Here is a 24,304-nt window from a genome sequence, read left to right as displayed (position 1 = left end):
CTATAGTCTAACTTTAAACTAGATTATGTAATTCTGTAAAAACCATATAGACACTGAGGAAGAACTACATATTTCATATCCTTTTTTAGATAATCATGACGTTAGCAGTTTCCTCTTTTTTCTGGAAACAAAGTGGCACTATAAAGTTTTAGACGACATCGCGGAGACGCTTGAACAAGCGCACTGTTTGGACTCAAAGAGACGACCAAAATAATGAAGCTCCTGCTGCTCATCCTCACGCTGATGACAGGTAAGACTACTGATTAGTAATATTACACATTCATTATTATAATAATTTCATGTATATGATGACCAGAAATTGTTGCCATTTACAGTCATGATAAAAACAAAGTAAGCTTTAAATTTTAGATTCTGTAAATCCTAAGGGTTAACATGTCACAACATAATGAAAGGTCTTAATATTAGGTATAAACAGCCTTAGATGAACAACGACACATGATTTATTACATGACGTCATTTCAGAGAAGACATCAGCAGTGATCTTAGAGAAGCAACTACTGCTGCCCATCAATTTGTGAAGGGTTTGTAAGACTATTTCAAGTCATACAATTTGAAGTCCATCATTCAAAATTTAGAGTGATTATTCATGAGTGGAAAACACCCAAGAGAGCTGCCAATCTTCTCAGAGGTGAATATCCCAACACCTTTATACCAAGGTCATCTGCAAAAACTGGACATTAATTTAAATGTTTTCTTCTTCATTTGTTGATTCATTTTTTCAAACATTTCTCTGACTTGGAGGTTTAGAAGTCTTATAATCAGAAAAATGAGCAAATTGGAAAAAAGTTGAACTGTGCTGTGAGAGTAGTGGTGCCACTCTTAACGACCTTGAGCATCTACATGAAATGAAAGCCTTCCTGATAGACCAAAAATACGAAAAGATCAGACTAATGATTGAATCAGGTTCTTCCATCAGGGCAGAGGTTTGGTCTCTAATATGTACAGGGGGGGTGGGGGACTCCGGGCCTCAAGGGCCGCTGTCCTGTAGGTTTTACATATCACCTTGGTTTAACACACCTGAATCAAATGATTGGTCCATCACCAGACCTCTGGAGAACTTCAAGACATGTTAAGGAGGTATTTTTTGCCATTTAAATCAGCTGTGTTGGATCAATGACACAACTAAAACCTGCAGGACACCGGCCCTTAAGGCCTGGAGTTCGCCCACCTCTGATGTAGAGACCGTCCCATCTTCTATTGTTTTGAGAGAAGAGGTTTTGACCAATTTTCAAAAAGCAAAAATCACAAACCTGTTGGAAAAGTTCAACATGCAGTTTACTCATAGTGACGACTGTGTAGCAACATCATCTCTCTCAAATCAGAAATACTAAAAATATTCAAAACAACTTTTTGTCTTTGATCTGCAGGTCGTGGTGCCGATGGTGATGATGAAGATGAAGTGAAGGCATGCAAACAAGGATGGGTTCAATTCATCTGCAAATATCCTGGAGCAAATAAAAAATATGACCACGTCAATGTAGTTATTCCCAATAGAACAAGCTTACGAAGCTCTCTGAAGGATGTTTGGGACGATAAAGGCAGATTTTCTCTGTACCATGATACAAAACATAAAACTCTCACGGTGGGCATCAGAGATCTTAAACAAGCAGACTTTGGGACGTACAGATGTGAATTTGATCAAGGCTCAAACAGATCTCCTGTCAAAAAGGAATTGGAATCTGGTAAGAAATGTGATTATTATTGTTGTTGTTGATGTTATTAGTACAACACAAGAAATTAATAACTAAAATCAGATTTCCTCACCTGTATTTTGGTATTATATAGTTTGTTTCTATCACACAACATAAATCATAGTTTGGAAATGTAAAGATTTATTACAGATTACAGGTTAAACGCATGTTTACATTACTTTGTTTGTTTTTTAATCTCAGAAGTTACTTTACATCTCAGACTTTTGAAAGGAAATTTCACAGTTTGCTCGTGTCTTCATCTGTTTCACACCTTTGTCAGCACACGAGGAAGTTAAAAATGTTAAAGTAGTGTGTGACAAAGTACAAGTTACATGTTGTGATATAATGAATGACATTCAAATACTTTATCGTCCTGCTTTGGGGGGTTTTGTCTTTATTTTTATACAGAAAACTGCCAGCAGCCATTTACTCAAACTGTGACCAGAGCAGCTAACATCAAGTGTCATCCAGATGATGATTTCAAGTACAGGGTCCAGTTTTTCTGCAGAAGGGAGAATTTCACCTGTAACGATATTTTGTCAACAAAAGGTCAGAGGTTAAACGGGAAATTCAGACTCACAAACACCAACAGAGGCTTCAACGTGTCCATCAGGGATGTTTCCTCACAGGACGCTGGTGTCTACTGGTGTGGAGTGGGATCAAAGGATGGAAGCTACAGAGTTTCAGTCAGACAAATAAAACTGGAGGTTGAAGGTGAGAAAAATAATCTAGTATGTGTGTTTCTATTTATGTGCTCCACATGTTTTCATGTCTTGCTCATGTATTAAAATGCACATCAGTCATAGTAGAAACTCCTACAGTACGAGGTAGAGGGTTGGTTTTTTTTGGGGTTTTTTTGCATAATCTGGTCAAAGGGTTTGACTAGTTTCTAATTATTTGCAGGGAATGATTTAGTCTTTTATTTACATTTTTAACATTTATTTGTTTCATTTCTTTGCCTTCTCTTTTTGACAGCACATCTCTTTTTACACACACACACACACACACAGTGTGTGCAATGAGTGCATTGGTTCTCTTTTGTTGACGTTCTTGACAATCTAACAGTTTTGTGTACAAATGTTGAAGAAAGAGGAACATATAGTATATTTGATAGAAGAATACAAATTAAATGTTATTTAGAATCTTTAAACAAAGAGTGAAACAGGACATTTCAGACACACAACCTTTGTTTTCGGACTATTCTTTGCTATTGAAAGCTCATTATAAATGGCCAAATGTGAACAAATAATCCATGTGAGACAAAAATTCGTGCTTCAAAATCCTCTACCTTTTTCTAATGTTTGATCTATAAGTAATGAGAGTAACTCAGAGATGATATCCCTATTATGGTCATCTAATACATTTGAAATAAATACAGGCAGTAAAAAAATGGTACAATCATTTCATTGTATTTTATATATTATGTCTCATGAAAAAAGAAACTAAACTTGGCAGCGATGTTTCCAAATAATGAACTTTTTTTAAATTCACTAAATATTGTTAATTTATCTGTAATAATGGCAGCTTGTTAATTTACTATTGTTTCAATGCACAACTTACATACTTTTGTGTACCCAGACCCCTCCACTACATCCTCCACTACATCACTGAATCCTTCATCTCCAGCCACCAATTCTACAACCCAGACACCTCCTGTGACAGGTCCCTGTGAGAAAGTGCTCTTATTGATAGATTAAAAGAGTCTGTCAGCATATTTATGTGAATTCTATTAAACTGACAGTTCTAGCAGACATGTCTGTGTTTACAGCTCTATTGTGATATTTCTTTCTGATTTTTGTCTTACAGCTGGTTCTCCTTTAACTGTGGTCATCACTGCGGCTGTCCTCGTTGCTCTCCTGCTACTTGTGGTTATTGCGGTTTTCACCTACAAATGTAGGTAAAATATAAATTTAAAATGCCCATTCTAACATAGTCATGTATAAAGTATCTAAAATATATTTACTTTTCAGTAGTCAGACACATTTAGCGGTTCATATATTAGTCAATTAAATTAAAAGAAACAAATGTAAGTCTGTCAGTTTGGACAGTTTTTTGTTAGGTAAAGAAAAATGTTTTTCACTTCTTTATGCTTTCTTATTTTTCTCTGTCAGGTTTTTCATGGTCAAAACACAGAAAGAATGGAGAGGCACAGAACAAAGAAGTATGTATACATGTCTGTGTGTGTGTGCGCGCGCATATATATATATATATATATATCTCTTAGGGGTGCAACGATACACAAAATTCACGGTTCGGTTCGGTTCGATACTTTGGTGTCACGGTTCGATATTTTTTCGATACAAAAAAGGTTCATGCCTTTTTAATTTGTCATTTATTAAAATTAGAAATATATATTTTAATATAATATATTTTAGTACAGTTTTTAAATTTAATGTTGCTAAAACAACAAAATAATAATGATTAAAAAAAAATCTATCTGATCGAGAAATCACTCATCTTTGGAAAAGAGAGTTTATTACAGAGAAATGTCTCTTTCCAAAATAAAATCTATACTATACGCTTCTCCTGGGCTATATTCTCAGCAGCATATTAAACAAAGTTTAGTTTGTAGCCTGCGTGCTTGTTGTTTTTTTCTGCTTCCACTTGTCTTTGCACTAGAATTAGGGTTGCCAACTCCTTGAAAAATAAATAAGGGACACCTCGTGGCCAGGGCCGGGCAACCCAGTTGTCTTCACCCTTCCCAGTGTGGTAGCTCTTTTTTTTGTGTGTGAAATTATTTTTTAACCATTTGACTTGAATTTGATTTAAGCAGATGCATATTCTTTGTGATATGACCATATGGGAAACAAATGATCATTTAGCCATTTATTTTTAGCTCGAAATGACAACATTAACACAGTAAAACAGGTCTCTTTCTTAAACAGAAGCCTGTCATGCTTAACTTTTGAGAATATAAGTAAATCTTTCTTTAAAAGAACTCTGTCCTGCTTAACTTAAAATTATATAAATTAATAGAAAGCAATAGAACGAAAAATATTCTTGTAACTGTGCACATATAGTGCATTTAGTACAATTGGCTTCAGTTGAGGTATTATTTCAGCTTTTCTAATGCTAATCAGCTGCTCCTGTTTGTAAACCCGCTTGTTCCCATGATTACACATCTTAACTCATCATCATTATTCATCTATGTATTACTTTTACGTATTAGTCATCTATTTGTTGTAATCATCTATCCTTGCAGTTGTTTATTACACAAAATAAATTATATTATCACACTTCTGGCCACATAGCGCTGATATTCACTGCACATGCCCATATTAACCCCAATGTTTACATACCATATCTGCTTCTGCCGTGGCCTGGTGGACAAAAAATTGGTTAAGGGTTCCCCGAGCTTTCACGCCTCTCATGTTCTTCATGTGCCCACCATTAGAAGCATGCCTATGGAAAAAGTGCGCCGGCACACAGTGCAGTGCGCTTTATAGGTGTTTGTCGTGCACTTTCCCAGCCAGGTGTTTTCCTTTTCCCATTCCTCCCTGTACTTTTGCAGCCTTTTTTTTTCTTTCTCTGAGGGGAACAAACATTGCTGCTCTAATGCTGGGCTTACACTGTGCGATTTTTGGCCCATTTTGAGACGATTTTTGAGTCGTGCGACCGATTTGGTGATCGGCCCGATTTTGGCCTTCATCGTGCATCGTGTAGTATACGTGGGGTAACGAGAAGCGATTAACAACTCGAGCAGCTCCCGATCATCAATCGCTCGTGAGGGTGTCACCACAGTCGCTCACACTGCTCACGTGCAAACACGTAAACGTCGGTGAAAAAGACGGAGCAGCACGGCTGTGCAGCGTGTGATCTGGACACAAGCGATGGAGGCACAACTTGTAGAACTTTGGAAAGCTCATCCGAGCCTTTTCGATGTGGCCTCACAAAATTATCACGACCACAACAACCGTGAAAATAGTTGGATTTACACTGCTGCTCAATCACAGCTGCCTGATCAATGTTTTTCATTAGCAATTTAGCAAAGTTGATGGTGGTGTGTCTGTGTGAGTGAGAGACAGAGAGAGAGAGAGAGCGCGACAGATTTTCTGTTATAACCTTCATGTTATGGAGGCACAGTGTGCGCACTCAGGTCGCATCAGAGCATCGGGCCGTATAGTGTGAGACCCTGCATCGTGACCTACCAACTTCTAACCCCTGCGAGTCAATCGTGCAGTTTGAGCAGGAGCTGAATAACGCGACTGAAAAAATCGCACAGTGTCTGCCCAGCTTTAGGTGTACTGTTGTCCGAGACTTGCACCGCAGTGTCGGCGTTTGTTTCCCTGTTGGCCATGCTTCTTGTTGTGGTCATCTGTTGTCTTCCGGTATTTTCTCCGCAAGCGACCTTTCCTCGACCAATGAGATGAGCATCTGAATTGTCATACTCGAATTGTCATAAGTGTGCTGTCAGCTCATTGGTCACAAAGCAGGAGAGGGGCTGGGAATTATGTTTTCAAACAAACCGTTAATTCCATTAACATTTATAGACTACTTTTGATTCTCACTGTATTACGGGACAAAGTGTGTCCCTTATTAGCTCAATACGGGACGTGTACTTTTGTTTCGAAATACGGGACGATTCCGTTTTTTAAGGGACGGTTGGCAACCCTAACTAGAATGATGTCGGTGTAAATGTGCAGTCATATTCGTTGTGTTCCCACTAGTGCTGTCAGCTTTAATCTCGTTGAAATGACGTTAACGCCATAACGCGGCAAATCTCCGTTAACAAGTTACCGCGGATCGCCCCGTGCGTGGGGCTAGACGGCGTCAACACGCTAATGAGCAAACGGCGCTAATGCAGTAGTTCCCACCCATGTAATTGAGCATTGCATGGCACATCCAACATACTGTTTTACTTTTGTCCATGACGTGCTTACCTTCAGGGTCATACTTCACATGAAAACCAAGATAGTTCCAAATGCCACATTTAAATGAGGATGGGGGAAGTTCAATTTCGGGTAGCGTTGGGGCAGTTGCCATGTTGCAACAAGCTTAGCTTCTGTCTCTAGCTTGCACTGCGCTCAGTGGATCTGCGCTCGAGAGTGTAGCCTAGGCGGAGTAGTGGAACGCAGATCCACTGAGCGCTCAACACAGACAGCATCGTCAGAAGAAAAGTTGATAAAATAAATAAATAATTTTGTATTGTTCGATACATATGCGTACCGAACCGAAAGCACTGTATCGATATATCGATACGAGTATTGTTGCACCCTTAATATATATATATATATATATACATATATACATATATTTATTACAATATTATTACATATATTGTAATAATATTGTAATATATATATTACAATATTATTACAATAAATATATATATATTACTTTATTATTACATATATTGTTTTCCCGTGTAAAAACTGTTTTTCAGTAAAATTTCATAACCAGTCTAAATCAGGTTTACACATACGGCATTTAACAGAACAGTGTGTGCACTTTAGTGAAAACCTGTTTGCAAGAAACTCAAATATAAAATCAAGTTTACATACATGTTGTTGGATTTACTTTACCAAATTGACCATCCCAGCCTTGCCATAATGGTCCATTTGATTCACCTTTTATTGTTTATTTTATTTTCACTTACTGAATACGGGACAGACTTGACTGGGGGAAAGAAGGGGAGAAAGAAAGAGGGAAAGAGAAACAGCTGAGAAGAGGGACGGGGGAGAAGGGCAAAAGACAAAAACCAACAGAACGGGCAGAGAAAAAAAAATGCATATATCAATCACCTGGATCACCTGCTGAGAAAGAAAAAAGCAAGCAAGCAGAAGAGAACAAGAGTAATAGAATAAACAACATCACAATGATATATGGGAATATGACAGTAAATACTAAATATTAAACATTATTGTGCAGCACATAAGATCAACAGAACACAGTGTGCTTTGAGGTAGGAGCCAAAAAGGGTGTAGTTTGTGGGTGTGATCACCCGTGTGTACACCTGTGAGCATGGACGCGCTTGTTTTTTGTTTTTTAAAAGGTTCCTTCATGTAATCTGCTAGAGGGTGTGGGGGGGCCACAGCCCCGTCCTCCAGGGCATGAAGCAGGTATGGAGGAGATCAAAACTCCAGACATCCAGAGGCCCCCAGAACACAAGAGACCAAGGAAGACCAACAGAGGGGCAGCCGCGCCACTGTCCCAGAAAGAGCTGAGGAGAGTCCCAGATGAGGGCTCACTCAGCAGCCGCGGAGCAGAAGCCAGGGGGAGTTGCAGTGACGCGCCCGTGAGCTCCGCCGGCAGCCAGCCGTGCCTGAGTGACCGAGCCCCAGGCCGAGAGGCCGGGGGCACCCCACCTCCGAAGTGGCCCGAGCGAGCCCCAGGCTCCAGGCCCCGATAAGCGGCCGCCAAGGAGTGAGCCGGTGTGTACCTGGACGCCCATCCCCGGACACAAAGAACCACCAACGCACCGATGTCTGAGGGAGTCCGCCACTGGCAGGGGAAGTGGTGGTAGGGGGAGATAGGCCTCCAAACCTTGGAGGGCCTGAGATGTCCCCAGAGAGGTGGCGCCTGACACCCAACCTGACATATAGACACAGACATACAGGCACACACAGACACAAACATCCATTCCCACCCTCATGCTCTCATATGCACTTACTCCACACTCAACCAACGTGGAGACAGACATAAAGAGACGCTGTACACACGATCACACTCCCCAAGCGTACTCTACGAACCGGGTCTAGGTACCCTTGCCCCTGGAGGGGGGAACTGCACCCAGACCCAGGTGGTGTTACACTTTTCCCTGCGGTGGGGGGAGGCAGACCGCCCCGACTCTGCAGCAGCAGGAAGGCCCCACACTCCAGACCGCAGTCGGACGGCCAACTCCTCCTCCTAGCCCCCCCGCTCCAGCAGGTCGCAGAGAATGGGGTGCTGGTTATGTTTACAGTGATGCCGGTTTCAACTGCAGTGCTCCTGAAAGCCCCTGAGCTGGATTTGCACCTGGGCAGTAATTAGCAGGTTTTAGTGATAGAGAGCAATTCCATTTTTTAAGGTCTTTAGTACATGTAATGCTTACTATTAAGATTGGATATAAACCTTTTTTGTGTTTGTCATTTTTTAGGATAATATCTATGAGGCAATACACGAGTCTTCCCAGAAGTCCGTCACAAGACCTGCAATGAAAACAGTTTATGCCACTACCAACTTCCCCACAAACCCAGCTTTCTTCATGCATGAATCCAAAGTCAAGGTTTAAAACATCTCTGGTGAGGCTGACTCTGATACAGATTGTAGTCAGTGGAAACCAGGCCAGCATGATAGGAAGTCTACAGCAAATCATCCATCCAGAGTTTCAATTGACAATTTCTACTCCCTGTCGTTGCAATGCCACTGCGGCACTGAGAAGGGTTAAGTCCTGACTGCTCCTCTATTTACTGCTTGCTTTCTAGCTATTAAAATTTGATGATCTGGGAAATTTCAAACCTTTTCTTGATGCATCCAAAATCTATAAGAACTTTTCAGCTGTACAGATCTAGGGCAGTGACCTGGGTGGGAATGAATGTGATTATTTTGCCAGATCCTATGTTATTTACGTTTATATTTTTTTCCTTTATTTCACTTTTGTAATCCTTCTCTTCTCTATTTGTTTATATGTATGAAGGAAATATTCTTAATAAAAAAGCCATTGTTTAAAATGATGATCTGAAAAATGTAAGATGTAAAAAATATGCAAAAAAACATTAAAAGAATAGAAAAAAAATCAGAAAGATGGCAGAATACTTTTTCACAGCACTATATTAAAAAAATGCAAGCCTATTATAGGCCAGAAAAGGGACGACATGGTGTGTTTGCCACCCACAGTTACCTGGACAAGCAAGGACAGAGCAGGCATCTGCCCCCCACTGTTGATCCAAACCAGCAAATCTACTGAAAGATATTAGGCTACGTTCAAACTGCAGGTCTTGATGCTCAATTCCGATTTTTTGATCAAATCCGATTTTTTTGTCTGCTTGTTCACAATACAAATAAAATGCGACAGCAAACGCGCTCTAGTGTGAACGCTCAAAGCGGCCGCATGCGCAAAAGAAGACGTCACACACAACGCGCTCTGGTTAGACCCAGAGCAACAATATTGTTTGACTGATGGCCTTAATATAAAGACTTCGGACTTTACATTTCCCAATTTTTACTTTAAGTTATTTTGTTATTCACATAATAATGTAAATAACCTAATAATGATCCTTATTCCTGTTTTAGAGGAGCGCTGCTTCAAAGGATAGCTGCAGATTTCTGTCAGAATCTGCAGATTATACAGTACAAAGAAAATGTTCACGTTGTCTTCCCAACAGTTTCACTGACATCTACACTGGATGGCCAGGAAGCGTTCGCGGTGTCTTCTCCGGGGCTGATAATTAGCGTCTGTCTTGTGTCAGTGACGTAAAAGACGGATTTAATGCGACATGACCGTCAAACAGCAGTCGCTTCCTAAAACATCGGATATGTATCGTGATGCGCTTTCGCCTGCAGTGTGAACGTAGCCTTAGTGTCATGGTTGGCTGTGTGGCAGGCAGGCAGGAAAAAAGGACCCAAACTTGACACTGAGAGAGACATGAAGAATATGACACAAAACAGAGAAGACAGTGACTTAAACTGAAGGCCAGAACACCAAATAAAGTAAAGAGAACAAAACTAAGAATAACCCTTAATACCAAATCAAACCAGCACAACTCAAAAACCCAAACAAATCATATATTTAGAAAAACAGAAAAAGCTGGGTCACAATGACCCAGAACCGTGACAATTAGAGCTGCACCAGGAACCTTTTTATGCTATTTTTAAAATTATTATTCATTTGTTACTTCCCAAATGTGCACTTTTACTTGCCTGTTCGCAGCTTTTTTTTTTTTTTTACCTTTGTTTCTGTTTTTTGTGCATGGTCGCCATGACGTCAGGTTCAGTCGATGCTACTTTCAGCTGCTCCTTTGTTACAAAGGGTTTCCAAAGTAGGTTGCCATTTTTTTTATCCCCATCCTGACACAACCCCCATGGGATGTGTTTCCTCCCAGGATGAAACCATTCATGTTTTTAAGCAATTCTTCTTCATCGTCATATTAATGATTGTACCTTTTTATTTTGTTCTTTTCTTTCTCAGTTACAGTTTGTATTGTAGTTGATTTGGAAATTTTAAAAAAGCTTCTGATGATGCTATTAAAAAAGTTTTGCATTTGCATCTCGTGTGGTCTTCTAGGTTTATTACAAACTGTATGTGTTTAAAGACTAAAAACAATATTTAGTGCTTGCACCAATGCATCTGAATACATCAAGACTTAACATACAATACAACATATTTACAGAGGATGGTGCTGTCAGACTGAAATCTATAAACAACAATTTTAGTTTAATTGTTGTTTAAGATTTATAAATACAGTAGGACACCATGACCCTGCTTGTCCTGAAAAACACATTTTTTGTAATAAAAACTCTCTCCACGTCTGCTGTCGTCCCTGGTTTTTAGTTCTTTGGAGCTTTGCATTCTTGCTTATTATTAGATGTTTTCTCTTTGTTTACTTTGGGCTTTATTTTCTTATTTATTTAATTAAATTCATGTTTCATGTTTTCCAATGTCATTAATGGTTATTTGTTAAAACTTCTTCACATTCTGCGTTTGGCTTCTTACCCTGTCTCACTGTCTGAACGTGCCCACCTGTGTCTCCTTCCCCCAGCTGCTGTAAAACCTGTGACGCTTAATCAGACTGCATCAGCCTTATCAAATATGCCAATCCTGCACTTAATTTTATAAACAATGAACGTATAGTATAGTTATGATGGAATGGTGCAAGGACCCATACAGAAGTCTGCTGGTTTTGGCGTAGCACCTGCCAGAGCAGAGGAGTTGGACAGAACCTGGTGTGAGGGCTCTGCGATGATTTTGCCTGCCTGTTTCCTGACTGGATTTGAATTGAGGGCAAGTCTGCTTCAATAATTTCTTTCTATAGAGCTCACTGTCCTGTTTTATGGCTGATCCAAATTATGCAGTGATGGACGAGCAGACTGGATTATTGCAGTATATTTTACTAGGACACTGTGGATCCCAGAAACCTGAAGTTTTCCACAGCAGACAGTGCTGTTAAGTAACTTCATGGGGGACAACGGCTCCTCCTGTCATCTCTCTTCGAGTTCTGAGCATAATCATCTCTAACTGCACCACAAGGCCAGCTGTTCAACCCACGACTGTATGCAAACTCATTGCTAATGAGTCAGATAACTGTCATGTCACAGCTGCAAACTGAACTGCAGTCGTTTGTGTAGAGGGAGAAGAGCAGACGAGAGGTCACACCCCTGAAAGGGGAAGTGCTGATTAACACCAGCGACACCTGCTGCTTCCTGTCTGTTAGAATAATGTGCGTTGTCTTCATGTCTTCACATTTTTAACTTTTTTGTGATCTCGTTCTAGCTGTGTGTGTCTTTGCCTGCCACACACAGTGTATCATGACATAAAACTACAGCACTCAAGCAGTTTGTCTTTCATGCAGTCTGGTCAACAGTAGCAGGTGAGGAGTAATCAGGAGTTCGTGGAGAGTGTTAGGTTGAGGCAGAAACACGGCGAGGAAGAGGAAGATGGGGGCAGGGTTACTTTTAGTTTGCCCAAAATATAAACTGAGGAAACACGGCTGTGCACACAACCACATCACCCCAGAGATGAAAAGAAGAACTCAGAGTTTCAATTTCTTAAAGATGACTTCAGCATTCAGGACCAACAACATGAAAAGCAGTTTCCTGCTCATTATGTTCCTGCTGACAGGTAAAAACTATAACTATGGCTTTATTACTGATATTAGAGACAGAGAGATCTGTTACTGCATCTTAAGCAAGTAGCTTGAATCAGTACATCCTGTGGGCTGGTATAGCTACAGCTCTCTTTGAATATCTTGAACATGAGCTTAACAGACTCACTGCTCCACTTTTTTAACCACGGCACATTTTTCAACTTAACAAACATAAGCTATAACCAGATAATGCGTTTTTTTTTCTGCACTTCGTTGCACTGCAGGAGTGAAAGTATGAAGCTCCTGGAGGTCTGAGTTATGACAAAAACTGATTGGTCCAGCTAATGAAACATATACAGTAAAAGTAATAGCCTCATCACAATTATACAAAAAGATAAAATAAGTCCAAATACAGTTAGGAAACTTCATATTTATTCTTTTTTTTTAATTGATATATGATAATCTAACATAATATGTGATTACTTAATCTTAATGATCTACTAATGCAGACAGACTTTGATTTAAGGAGCTTGGAAAGAAAAGCATCCGGACTTCTTTAAGTTTCTTGAAGAATTCAAGAAACTTAGAACTGAAGCTTCTTACGTTCTAAGAGCAATTAGTGGAAAGTCCCAGATTTTAAGCCCTATAGGAGTGCCCCAAAGAGGGTCCTGGACTTCCTATTCAGAACCCTGGATGACTGAGAACTTCATAGATAGATAGACTGTGATGTTTACAGAATCAGAATCAGAATCAGAATACTTTATTGATCCCTGGGGGAAATTATTTTTTGTTACAGTGCTCCATTTTAAACCAACATTAAGACAAGACAGACAATACGCTAACTAAGAATAGTACAATATATACATATATATACATACATACATACATAAGTCACTTATAAATAAATATTTGGAAAAGAAACATGTGTAGTTGTAGCAGCAAACAGTGTGTTAAGTGGATGCGTTGTACAGGGAGATGGCCACAGGCAGGGAAGATTTCCTGTGTCGTTCAGTGGTGCTTTTCGGTAATCTCAGTCTCTCACTGAACGAGCTCCTGTGACTGACCAACATGTCATGGAGTGGGTGGGAGGTGTTATCCAACATTGTCTTTATCTTGGACAGCATCCGCCTCTCCGACACCACCTTGAGGGAGTCCAGCTCCATCCCCACAACATTGCTGGCCTTACGGATCAGTTTATTAAGTCTGTTGGCATCTGCGACCCTCAGCCTGCTCCCCCAGCATGCAACAGCATAGAGGATCGCACTGGCCACAACAGACTCATAGAAAATCCTCAGCATTTTCTGGCAGATGTTGAAGGACCTCAGTCGCCTCAAAAAATAGAGACGACTCTGGCCCTTCCTGTAAAGTGCTGTGGTGTTTTTAGCCCAGTCCAGTTTATTGTCAATGTGTACTCCAAGGTATTTATAGTCCTCCACAATGTCAACACTGACCCCCTGGATTGAAACAGGGGTCAAGTGTTTCCTGGTCTTCCTGAAGTCCACGATCAGTTCCTTGGTCTTTGCCACGTTGAGCTGCAGATGATTCTGCTCACACCACGTGACAAAGGAGTCGACCACAGCCCGGTACTCTGTCTCATCATCCCTGCTGATGCATCCAACCACCGCAGAGTCATCAGAAAACTTCTGAAGATGGCAGGTCTCTGTGCAGTGGCTGAAGTCTGTGGTGTAGAGGGTGAAGAGGAAGGGGGAGAGGACAGTCCCCTGTGGTGCCCCTGTGTTGCTGATCACCTTGTCAGACACACACTGTGGGAGACGTACATATTGTGGTCTTCCTGTCAGGTAATCAACAATCCAGGACACCAGAGAAGCATCCACCTGCATCGCTGCTAACTTATCACCCAGGAGGGTCGGCCTGATGGTGTTGAAAGCACTGGAAAAGTCAAAAAACATGACCCTCACAGTGCTCGCCGGCTGGTCCAGATGGGTGTAGACACGATTGAGCAGGTAGATGATGGCGTCCTCTGTTCCGAGACGAGGCTGATAAGCGAACTGAAGGGGATCCAGATGTGGTCTTACTATGGGTCGCAGCTGGTCCAGGATGAGCCTTTCCAGGGTCTTCATGATGTGGGAGGTCAGTGCCACGGGCCTGTAATCCTGGGGGCCACTGGGACGAGGCGTCTTTGGTACAGGGACGAGGCATGATGTCTTCCACATCACCGGGACCCTCTGCAGACTCAGACTCAGCATAAACAGTTTATGAAAGACTCCACACAGCTGGGGGGCACAGGTCTTGAGGACAAGGGGACTCACTCCGTCTGGTCCAGCAGACTTGCCTGAGTGAAGTCTCCTCATTTGCATCTCAACCTGGTATTGAGTGAAGGTGATGGGTGGGGGAGGGGTGTCAGGAATCTCACAGGAGGCAACATGTGACGAACGTATCTTTAGAGTTTTGAATGAATCTCTGGGTTTTTTTTAAGTGACTGAATTGAAGTGAATGCTTGTCCTCAGGCTGTGAGATATCAAAATCGAATAAATGCCCATCGGTTGAATTCACCTGCAACAAACCAAATGCTCAAGAAAATCAACAAAGAAAGCAAACCATCCTGAGAGTGGTCTTCAGGGAACTTAAAATTGAGGATTCTTGGAACTGTAAAAACTCTGGTAAGAATTCCTTTTTTAAAAACAAAAACCACTCATGTGATATCTAAGTTTTTGCTACTTTAATAGCACATATTTTTTAAAGCAGCATTTAACAAACTGATAGACATCAAATTTTAGATCAGCTTAGTTTTATTATTATGCCTTTTTGTCTTCTAGTCTAAAAGCCTAAGCCTGACAAGTCATCATTTCTCATCAGCTAAATTAAGAAATTATCATTTTCAAAAAGTTGCAGTTTTTTTTAAAAAAGAGAGGCAGATTAAGAGGAGATTAATTTAGGTTAATGTATTTCATTTGGAATGCTTAATCTACCGTTTTTTCCTCCTTTGTAGTGAAAATTAAATGCCTGAAGCAATTTAATCAAATTGCGTACAGAACAACTAAAACCACGATCAAATGTGATTATGAAGGAGACAACAAACCATTTTTTTTCTGCAAAGAGAATAACTCTGTCTGTGAGAACATGGTAGAATATCCTCGACAGTCAAACAGCAGATTCACTTTCACAAAGACAAACAGAAACTTCAGCCTGTCCATCAGTAACGTGTGCTCACAGGATGAAGGTGTCTACTGGTGTGGAGTGAAATTAGAAAAAGTGGTCGCACTCAAAAAAATACAACTGGATGTGGAACGTGAGTAACTCTCGTAATGTCTTCCAGTTGTTGCAGTTTCCGTTTTATTTAAAGGCGTGCCTAAATACAGTGTTTTCAAGTACTTGCTCTCTTCTGTTTTCTACAGATATTACTAATTTCACAAGATCACCAGCTGCTGGTCAGAACTTCACATACTGGTGTAAATGCAAAGAGAAGGCCTCACCTTCAAAATCAATCTGTAAGGGAGACGATCCATCTATATGTCAAACTCTAGTAACGACCAATGAGCCTGATAAGAACAAGAAGTTTTACATAAATGATAAAGACAAGACAAATATTACTGTTACAATAAGAAATGTAACAGCAGATGACAGCGGGACATACTGGTGTCGAGCGAAAAACGACAACCAACAAATCTGCAACAGACTGATCCTGACTGTAGGTGAGTCACGCTGTTTTATTCTGTGGGTGTTATTTGACATGTTCACAATGTACAGGATATTACAGAGCAGTAATAATTCACATAAACTTTATCTATAATAACAACATACGTTTGTCCTGTTAAATTTCAGCCAATAAAAAGTCTTCTAAAGTGAAGACTTCTGATATCTGATAATAAAAACTCAATGAACCCTTTAATTTTATGTAAAGAAGCAAACCAGGAAAACGTTACATGAGAGGAAGTGGTTTGATACAGAAAGAGCTTTAAGACAGTAACGTGGGCGTGTTCAGCTGATAACCTTTTGTGTCATTAAGGACTGAGATTGTACAACTAAAATGATTTAACATTAACTTTAAAATAACTACACAGAATCTTAAATCTGTGTGCTTCCACAACTTTCAGTCTGCTCTGATTGCAGACCTGTGAGACCTGCAGTGAGTCCTGTATATGCTGCGAAAGAATCAGTTTAACTGGCTCTGTATGGTTTCATCAGCCACTTTTAGAAGTCAGTCCCATTACTCTAAAACAGACTACCAAGCATACAGAGTACCTACAGCAATGCTGCTGCATTTGTTTTCATTTCCTGCTCCTCCCTTTGAGTTGTGATGTCTGAAAATTATCAACCAAAGCTAAAAATCTGCGGTTCCAGCTTCGAGATCAGGGCTTAAAAGAAAGATAGACATTTACACAAGTGTGAAGAATCATTATCAACGGTTCTAAGTGTCCCAATGAGCTATGAAAGTGTGATGTCAAGCTATGAACATTAGCAGGATGCTAAATTCAAATAAATGCAGCATTAATCGGTTATATTCATGCAGTTAATTTCTGCTGCATTAATTGTGTGTTTTTGTCTCTGTGACAATAAACCATAGGTAAAAGTTGGATCAGGTCAATTTTAATAACTACTGACACAAATTTGGGATTAGAATGTATTATTAAGGTCCTTGTTTTAACAGAAAAAAGAAGAAAATAAACCTTTAAACCGACACATTTTGTCTTATTTATCAAATTAATTAAAATAAAAATCAATAAAAATTTCAAACATTTTCATAAGTAGAACTTCCTTGACCTTCATTTTTCTTTCAGGATCACCAACAACATCCACGTTTACCATTTCATCAACTACAGCGACGACTACAGCGACGACTACAGCTGCAGCTGCTGGGACACGTGGTGAGAGAGGACTTTTAGTTTGTTTTAGTTTTTACTTTTTCATTTAAGTAAAATTCACTTTAAATTCCTCAGCATAGAAATGTGTGCGTCGCAAACGTTTTCTTTTTAACTGATGCTGAATATGTTTCTGTTTTATTTGTGAGGCGTCTCTGAGGCCATCATTTCTGTGATCGTCTGTGTGGCTGTGCTGCTTTTTGTGATACTGATGATCCTAATCTATAAACGTAAGTTACTGTTTGTTTGCACAACATTACTAGATATGCTAATTTGTACCCACAAACCACATTCATGTACTTCCTTATCTCACACTGTCTAAAAACACAGCAGCAAAAGTATCCAGACATTACTTCATTAAAGCTGATAATCTTTGTAAATGTCCACTTAAATCCAAAACATAAACTGCTCATTTATGTTTTGCTGTCTTTGTTTTCTGTTTAACAGGATTTTCACGTTCAAAAAACACAGGAAATGGTGCAGCAGCATGCCGTACCAAAGAGGTTTGTGTGGAAATGTTGCTTTTTTTGTCTTGCTGGTGTGCGGTGTAGTTTTACTGTGCAACACTTCTGCGGCAAACAAGATCAAAACCTCGTTTTCTTCCCAGTGTGTTCATCCGAAGTTCACCGTGCACAGGATCTCTTTTCTTTATCTGGCTTCACTTTCCCAGAATAGGTGTCAGCATGTTCACATGAAGGAGGCGCTGTTGGCAGCATGTCACTGATCAGGAACAGTTTTAACCTCGTTCTTTCATCTGCAATCACAGCTCATGGTCATTAGTTTTTAGTTTACTGTCTTACCTTAGACATAACCAACTCAGCATAACCAGTGTTGGGAAGGTTACTTTTAAAATGTATTCCACTACAGATTACAGAATACATGTCCCGAAATCTACAGTGGGATGCAAAAGTTTGGCCAACCTTGTTAATAGTCATTGTTTTCCTGTATAAATCGATGGTTGTTACAATAACAAATGTCAGTTAAATATATCATATAGGAGACACACAACGTGATATTTGAGAAGTGAAATGAAGTTTATGGATTTAAAGAAAGCAAAGACTTCACCATAAACAGACATGTAAATGTTATTTCCACACACAACAGTTGTGTAGTCAGAGTTCTCTCACATGACCAAAAATAATGATCATATTACTTCAGTAAAGAAATCAAATACACTGCTTAAAAAAATAATAATTTCTCATTCTTCCCGTGAAGGACTGTACCTATGAGGAGATACAGGAGCGCCTCCAGCTGCCAGACTCAGAAAATGCAACAAACACAATTTATGCCACCGTCAGCTCTCCAAACCCTGTGCCCTCAACACATTATGCTACCATTAACTTTCAAAACTCCGATAAAGCTGCTGCTGAGACAGTCAGACTCGGCTACTCTGCCTGTGAATATTCTACTGTGAAGTTTCCCAAATGTCGAACTGACTCGAGTGACACCCAACTGTACCCGCCGACTGAGGAGCCGCTCTACTCAACAGTCAACAAGCTAAGAAAATGAGATCATTTATTTAAAGAATATAACAGATTTATGAATAAAAATAATGTATTTAGTGTTTGAGTCACAGTGATTTTGTGATGGTGTTTTGGTGCTGATCTGTTCTGAGATCTTAGATTTTATTTCCCTGTGAAGATAATTATTAAAGCCTATCAGGAAGATACGGACCTGCCTCTTTCACAGGAGGAGAAGCCAACAAAGAGGTCAAGTGCTTTTGTACCACACTGTGGTACGATACACAACATCCACACTTAGAGCCACTGACTTTAACCACAAGGAATGTGAAAGTATCCTAAGCATCTGGATTGAATAATAATATATCAAAAGAATTAGCTGTTATTTATAACTTAACTCTCTACAGCACAGCATTGCTGCTGGGCAACAACATGCCCAGTACATGTGAAATGAACTGAGCCAACCAATCAGAGTGTTGGAAAAAGTATCAAATTTCAGTCCTATAAGATGTTTGAGTCACTGTCGAGCAGTATTAGTACGGTGGGGCATCCTGTTCTGACACATGGTCACAGGACCAGATGATGTGTGAAGCTGCCATTGTAAGTGTAATTAAAATGACAAACTGTAAATAAAAGAGTACATGTGAGTGTAAGAAGATATAGAGGTTTTTTTTTCATGTTTCATGCTGTGTTTTCATTTTGAATGTTAAAAAAATGTTTTTTCCTTCTTTCCATTGCCCTTGTGTGATAAAGGGAACTTTTTAAGGGAGCCATATGTAATACACACACACACACACACACACACACACACACACACACACACACAGATATATATATATATGCATGTATGTATATACCACTCCTATGTTCTTTGTCCCACTTCAGTCTAAGATCGTCTGTAACCATGTAACCAAAACTATGAATTGTAATTTTAAATGGTTTAAAAGTATAGAATAGCATATGTAGGCAAGTATATTTCTCATTTTGTTATCAAGAAGCAAAGACAGAAAGGGGAAAAAAAGAACAAACAGGGCAGGGTTTGGTGGTTGAATCATCCGTCCCCACCAATGCCAAAACCAAATCTACGCCCTTGGACTATAAAAGTCAAAGTGAATTGAATCAAGAGTAAAGATGAGGATTCCTGTGTGCACAGAAACAAAAAAGTGATGTGTCTGAAGTGCAATGTGCACCTCTGTTTTACAGCACAGAACTCTCTCTTCAACACTTTCTATTGTTTTTATTGCTTTCAGTTGTGTTATGATCTATGAGTTATATTTATATATATACTGTTGTTGCACAATGTTTCCTCTAAGCAATGAAAAATATCTTGAAGAGGTTGTCTGGAATACATTTTTTGTATCAGTCAGTAAATGATGTTAAATCATTTCCAGCATGTACCACGAAAATGTGTGCAGTAGTAGTTAAACAGTTTGCTTGACTTCAATATTTTCATGCTTAAATATATCCACGGTGCTGTGTGTATCGGACATATTGTTTACATCAGTGTTTTTGCTTTGTAAGAGATAATTTACCCCTGCTGTACATAGAAACCGCCTGGAAGCTGTCCGTCTGTCTACGGTGCAGTTTTATGAGTTATAATGTGACCAGTTTTAATCGGGGGGATAATTTATCATGTTTATTCAACAACTGTTTGTCAGTTTTATATTTGTCATACATTTCATTAAGAAAACACGAACTGCACGAGTATTCTGTCTGTGATATTAGAATCAATTTGTCAGTTTGTTATTATTCTCCTTTTAATGAGGTTTTTAATGAGCAGCAGATACAGTAGATGGCAGCATTGAGCTCTTGGTTGCCTCAGAAAACACAACCTAAAAATCTGTGGCAAAACAGAAAAACAAGCAATTCCATAAAGCAGGTTTTAGAGATCCCAGCAATGAAATCAACATTAGAGTCTAACAGGAGGTCAAAGGGGAGACAAGACTATATACACTTCAAAAAAAAAAAGAGATCGCTTGGAAGAACTGAACATTGTTTATTGAGACAAAATAATTAATGTATTTGGTGATTTGACTTATTTCAGACACAACAGAATGCAGAAGGGCAAAACTACTGGTTCATAACTAAACAAGGCAGAGGACACCAAGAGGGGGAAACACTGAGTAGCGAAAGACCGCGTGGGGCCTGAAAACGATGTGCAGGGAGTTCGCTGTTCCCTACAGCTCTAGTGACCCTCGAGCTCCCGGCTAGCTATCAAGGAGCACTTCGGAGCACTTTTGCAAATATGTGATATCTTGATAAACCGAGAAGATATTTGAAGTTTACACAGCTGCATTCTTGCCTGAAAATATCTTAAAAGTTTATTTTGTGACACAAAAAGAGTAATAAGAGTAATATTAAAACTTAGTAACTGCTGCCATAAAAAATCAGAGTAGAAACTTATATTTTTTACTGTAACAACCACAAACATGTTTAATGAATCACATTTCATAACTTTAAATGCAAATATAAATGGTCAATTTTAAAATCATATGCACAAGTTTTGCAAACCACAAAGTTATTTGCAGCCATTTACCTTTTACCCTTTTTTTATAACCATTTCAAACTATTTACATAACAATCAGCTGTTCTACATTCAATAAGATGCCACACAAATTATTTGTGCCACTCCAAAAATTTATGTCCACTAAAGGAGAACATCACAGCCTGATACCTGCAGATCTATCATTCCTGTTTCTACCTGGAGACAGCAGTCGCCTCATTGTTCGGACACACAACACAAAACTATCCACAACACTACACACTAATTACACAAGACAACACATGAACTACACTGACTACTTTATTCTTCCTCAGCCAAGCAGCAGCACTCATGTGATTGTTTTGCCCTCTTAGCTCCAGGTGTTGTGCCAAAAAGAGATCCCTGCCAGAAAGTGATTGCCATCCGGAGCGCGCACAGCTGCTTAAAGCTGTAGCGCCCAGATTACTTACAGCTACATCTGATATAAGGTGCCGTAAACTGATCACAATAGTAACGCGACCGCATTTTCTTGTTAGTAACGGTAACGGCGTTGTAATGATAGGAATAGTAATTAGTTAGATTACTCATTACTGAAAAAAGTAACGGCGTTATTCCCAACACGTATGCTGTCTGTGTTTTCTCAATGCTAGTTCAGAGTCTGTTCCTAGTTTTTGGTTATGCTTTCTGATTTTTTTAGTGTTGAAATACCTACAGCAGTAAAGTTGCCTCTCTCAGTTTTCCCCTCTTGTGTTTGGGTCCTATCCTGCCTGCTGAACATGAAAAGATGTGATGCAACACAGGTTTTAAACAGCTGTGAAAATCACTGAATTCTGTTTTTAAAAGCATATTTACAACACAAATATTTCAGAGTCATTCTAGTATAGACTGTACTGCAAAATCATGTGAGTCATATCCTGTTATTTATGATGCAACACTATTAAAAATATATAAAGACAGCGAAGCATGAGTCAGCTTCTTTTCCTAATTTCTATTTAGTCATCACCACCACTGTCTTCATTTCTCCCACGCCCCAGTAAAAACTGTATCAGTTAAAAACTAAATAAAGATTTCAACTAAAAAAATCACCCAAAACAAACAAAAAAAGCCTTTACTTCATGTTACAACTCATAAAGTCATTTTCTGAACTGCTATTCCTGTTTTGTGGACTTCCTGTTAATTTAAACTCAAACCACATCTAGTTTACTGACGCAAAGTAATGAGATATGAAGGTGGGAGGAGTTCTTTTTAAAAGTAAAACAGGGTGAGGACAGACAGAAATTCACTAACATCAGTCGAGCTCAGGAGACAATCAAGATTTGAAGATGAGCATCCAAAAACAACAGATGAAGTTGCTGCTATTCATCCTCTCACTGATGGCAGGTAAAAGGTTTCTACCACATCATATCTGGTATTACATGCTAGTCGCTGCTATACTGTTATGACATCATGTTATGGAAACATTTATTACAACATACATTTTTGCCTCCAGTACAGTTTTCTTTTTTTTTCTTTTTTTTTTTTTTTCTTTTTTTAAATGACATCAGAAACAGCAGTATGCGACATTACGTGATGGCAGAGCTTCAGTTCATCCTTTGTCTTTTTTTTTTTTTTTTTTTTTTTTTTTTTTAATAAATAGGACAGGGGGAATGAATGAGAGAAAGAGGGGGAGAGAAAGAAAGAAAACCAAAGGGGAGAAGAGACGGTGAGAAGGGGGGGTAAGAGAGAGAAAAAAAAAAAAAAGAACTCCTGGGTCACCTGTATGGAGAAAAAAAAACAAACAAACAAAAAAAACAAACAGAGGAGACAGCAAACAACAAAGAGCAACATAATAATAGAGAAAACAAAGCACCATCACAATAAACTAGCTAGCCATAGATATCAATATTTACTAAATAATAAACGATATTGTGCAGCACGCAAGATAGACAGCGCACAGTGTGCTTTGAGGCAGCAGCCAAGAAAGCTTTAGTCCGCGTCTGTGAATACCCATGTGTGCATACCTGTGTGGATCAGCATGCTTGCATTCCAAAGGTTTCTCCATGTAATGATCTGCTAGGGAGTGTGGGGGGGCCACAGCCCCGTCCTCCAGGGTGTGAAGCGGGTATGGAGGAGATCAAAACTCCAGATATCCAGAGGCCCCCAGAACACAAGAGACCATGGAAGACCAACAGAGGGGCAGCCGCGCCACTACAGTACAGTTTTCTATATAGTCAGTACAGTTTCAGTGATGTGCTTCTGTACTGTGTTTATAACTGATAACTATATGAGTTTACAGAAGCATGCGTTCATGCAGACAGATTAAAATACTGAGAGAATAAAATCCCTCTCAGTAAAGAGACAGTTCAGTTGTTTTTATGTGTTAGACAATAAAACTTTTATTATTGTGCTTTTTTTCGGAAATATAAAACAGTAACTGTGAATCTTCAAAGCAAATTTTCAGTATCATAAATTAATTTATTAAATCATTTTGCAGAGAATAGTCTAAGAAGCTTAGAAAGAAAAGCGTCTGGAGTTTGACCCACACTCATTTTCACACCTTGGCTCACGTGATTAGGTAGAGGATCAATAAGGTGTCCGTGACCTTCTTGCGGACACTCCCATAGGGCTTAAAATCTGGGACTCCACCATTTGCTCTTAGAACTCAATTCAATTCAATTCAAATTTATTTATACCAAATCACAACAACAATCGCCTCAAATATATATTTATATTGTACAGTATATCCTATAATAATAGATACAGAGAAAAACCCAACAATCATATGACCCCCCTATGAGCAAGCACTTTGGCGACAGTGGGAAGGAAAAACTTCCTTTTAACAGGAAGAAACTTCCGGCAGAACCAGGCTCAGGGAGGGGCGGGGCCATCTGCTGTGACCGGCTGGAGTGAGAGAAGGAAGACAGGATAAAGACATGCTGTGGAAGAGAGACAGAGGTTAATAACAGATATGATTCAATGCAGAGAGGTCTGTTAACACACAGTGAGTGAGAAAGGTGACTGGAAAGGAAAAACTCAATGCATCATGGGAATCCCCCAGCAGCCTATGTCTATTGCAGCATAACTAAGGGAGGATTCAGGGTCACCTGGTCCAGCCCTAACTATATGCTTT

The 24,304-nt window shown here is 39.5% G+C and overlaps 2 protein-coding genes across 2 annotated transcripts; both read left to right on the top strand.

The window, feature by feature from the left end:
• Positions 1-213: 213 nt before the first annotated feature.
• On the top strand, positions 214-9,300 carry LOC146670608 (lachesin-like). Its single transcript, XM_085408052.1, has 7 exons — positions 214-250; positions 1,389-1,703; positions 2,121-2,426; positions 3,291-3,380; positions 3,519-3,605; positions 3,824-3,873; positions 8,788-9,300. Exons 1-7 carry the CDS (start codon positions 214-216, stop codon positions 8,920-8,922), a joined length of 1,020 nt encoding a protein of 339 aa, XP_085264178.1. The 3' UTR covers positions 8,923-9,300.
• Positions 9,301-12,378: 3,078 nt separating this feature from the next.
• LOC146670607 (uncharacterized) lies at positions 12,379-19,344 on the top strand. The gene is made up of 8 exons (XM_085408077.1): positions 12,379-12,468; positions 14,902-15,054; positions 15,384-15,683; positions 15,790-16,086; positions 17,173-17,259; positions 17,403-17,483; positions 17,701-17,756; positions 18,469-19,344. The coding sequence occupies exons 1-8, from the start codon at positions 12,402-12,404 to the stop codon at positions 18,760-18,762; spliced, it is 1,335 nt and encodes a 444-aa protein (XP_085264203.1). The 5' UTR covers positions 12,379-12,401; the 3' UTR covers positions 18,763-19,344.
• The last annotated feature ends 4,960 nt before the right edge of the window (positions 19,345-24,304 follow it).

Source organism: Rhamphochromis longiceps, linkage group LG5 (assembly GCF_057381845.1).
Source record: "Rhamphochromis longiceps isolate RC_006_pf linkage group LG5, R_longiceps_female_GT1.1, whole genome shotgun sequence".
Lineage (NCBI taxonomy): Eukaryota > Metazoa > Chordata > Actinopteri > Cichliformes > Cichlidae > Rhamphochromis > Rhamphochromis longiceps.
The sequence above is the reverse complement of the archived record's forward strand: the minus strand, read 5'-3'. Positions and strand labels throughout refer to the sequence as shown.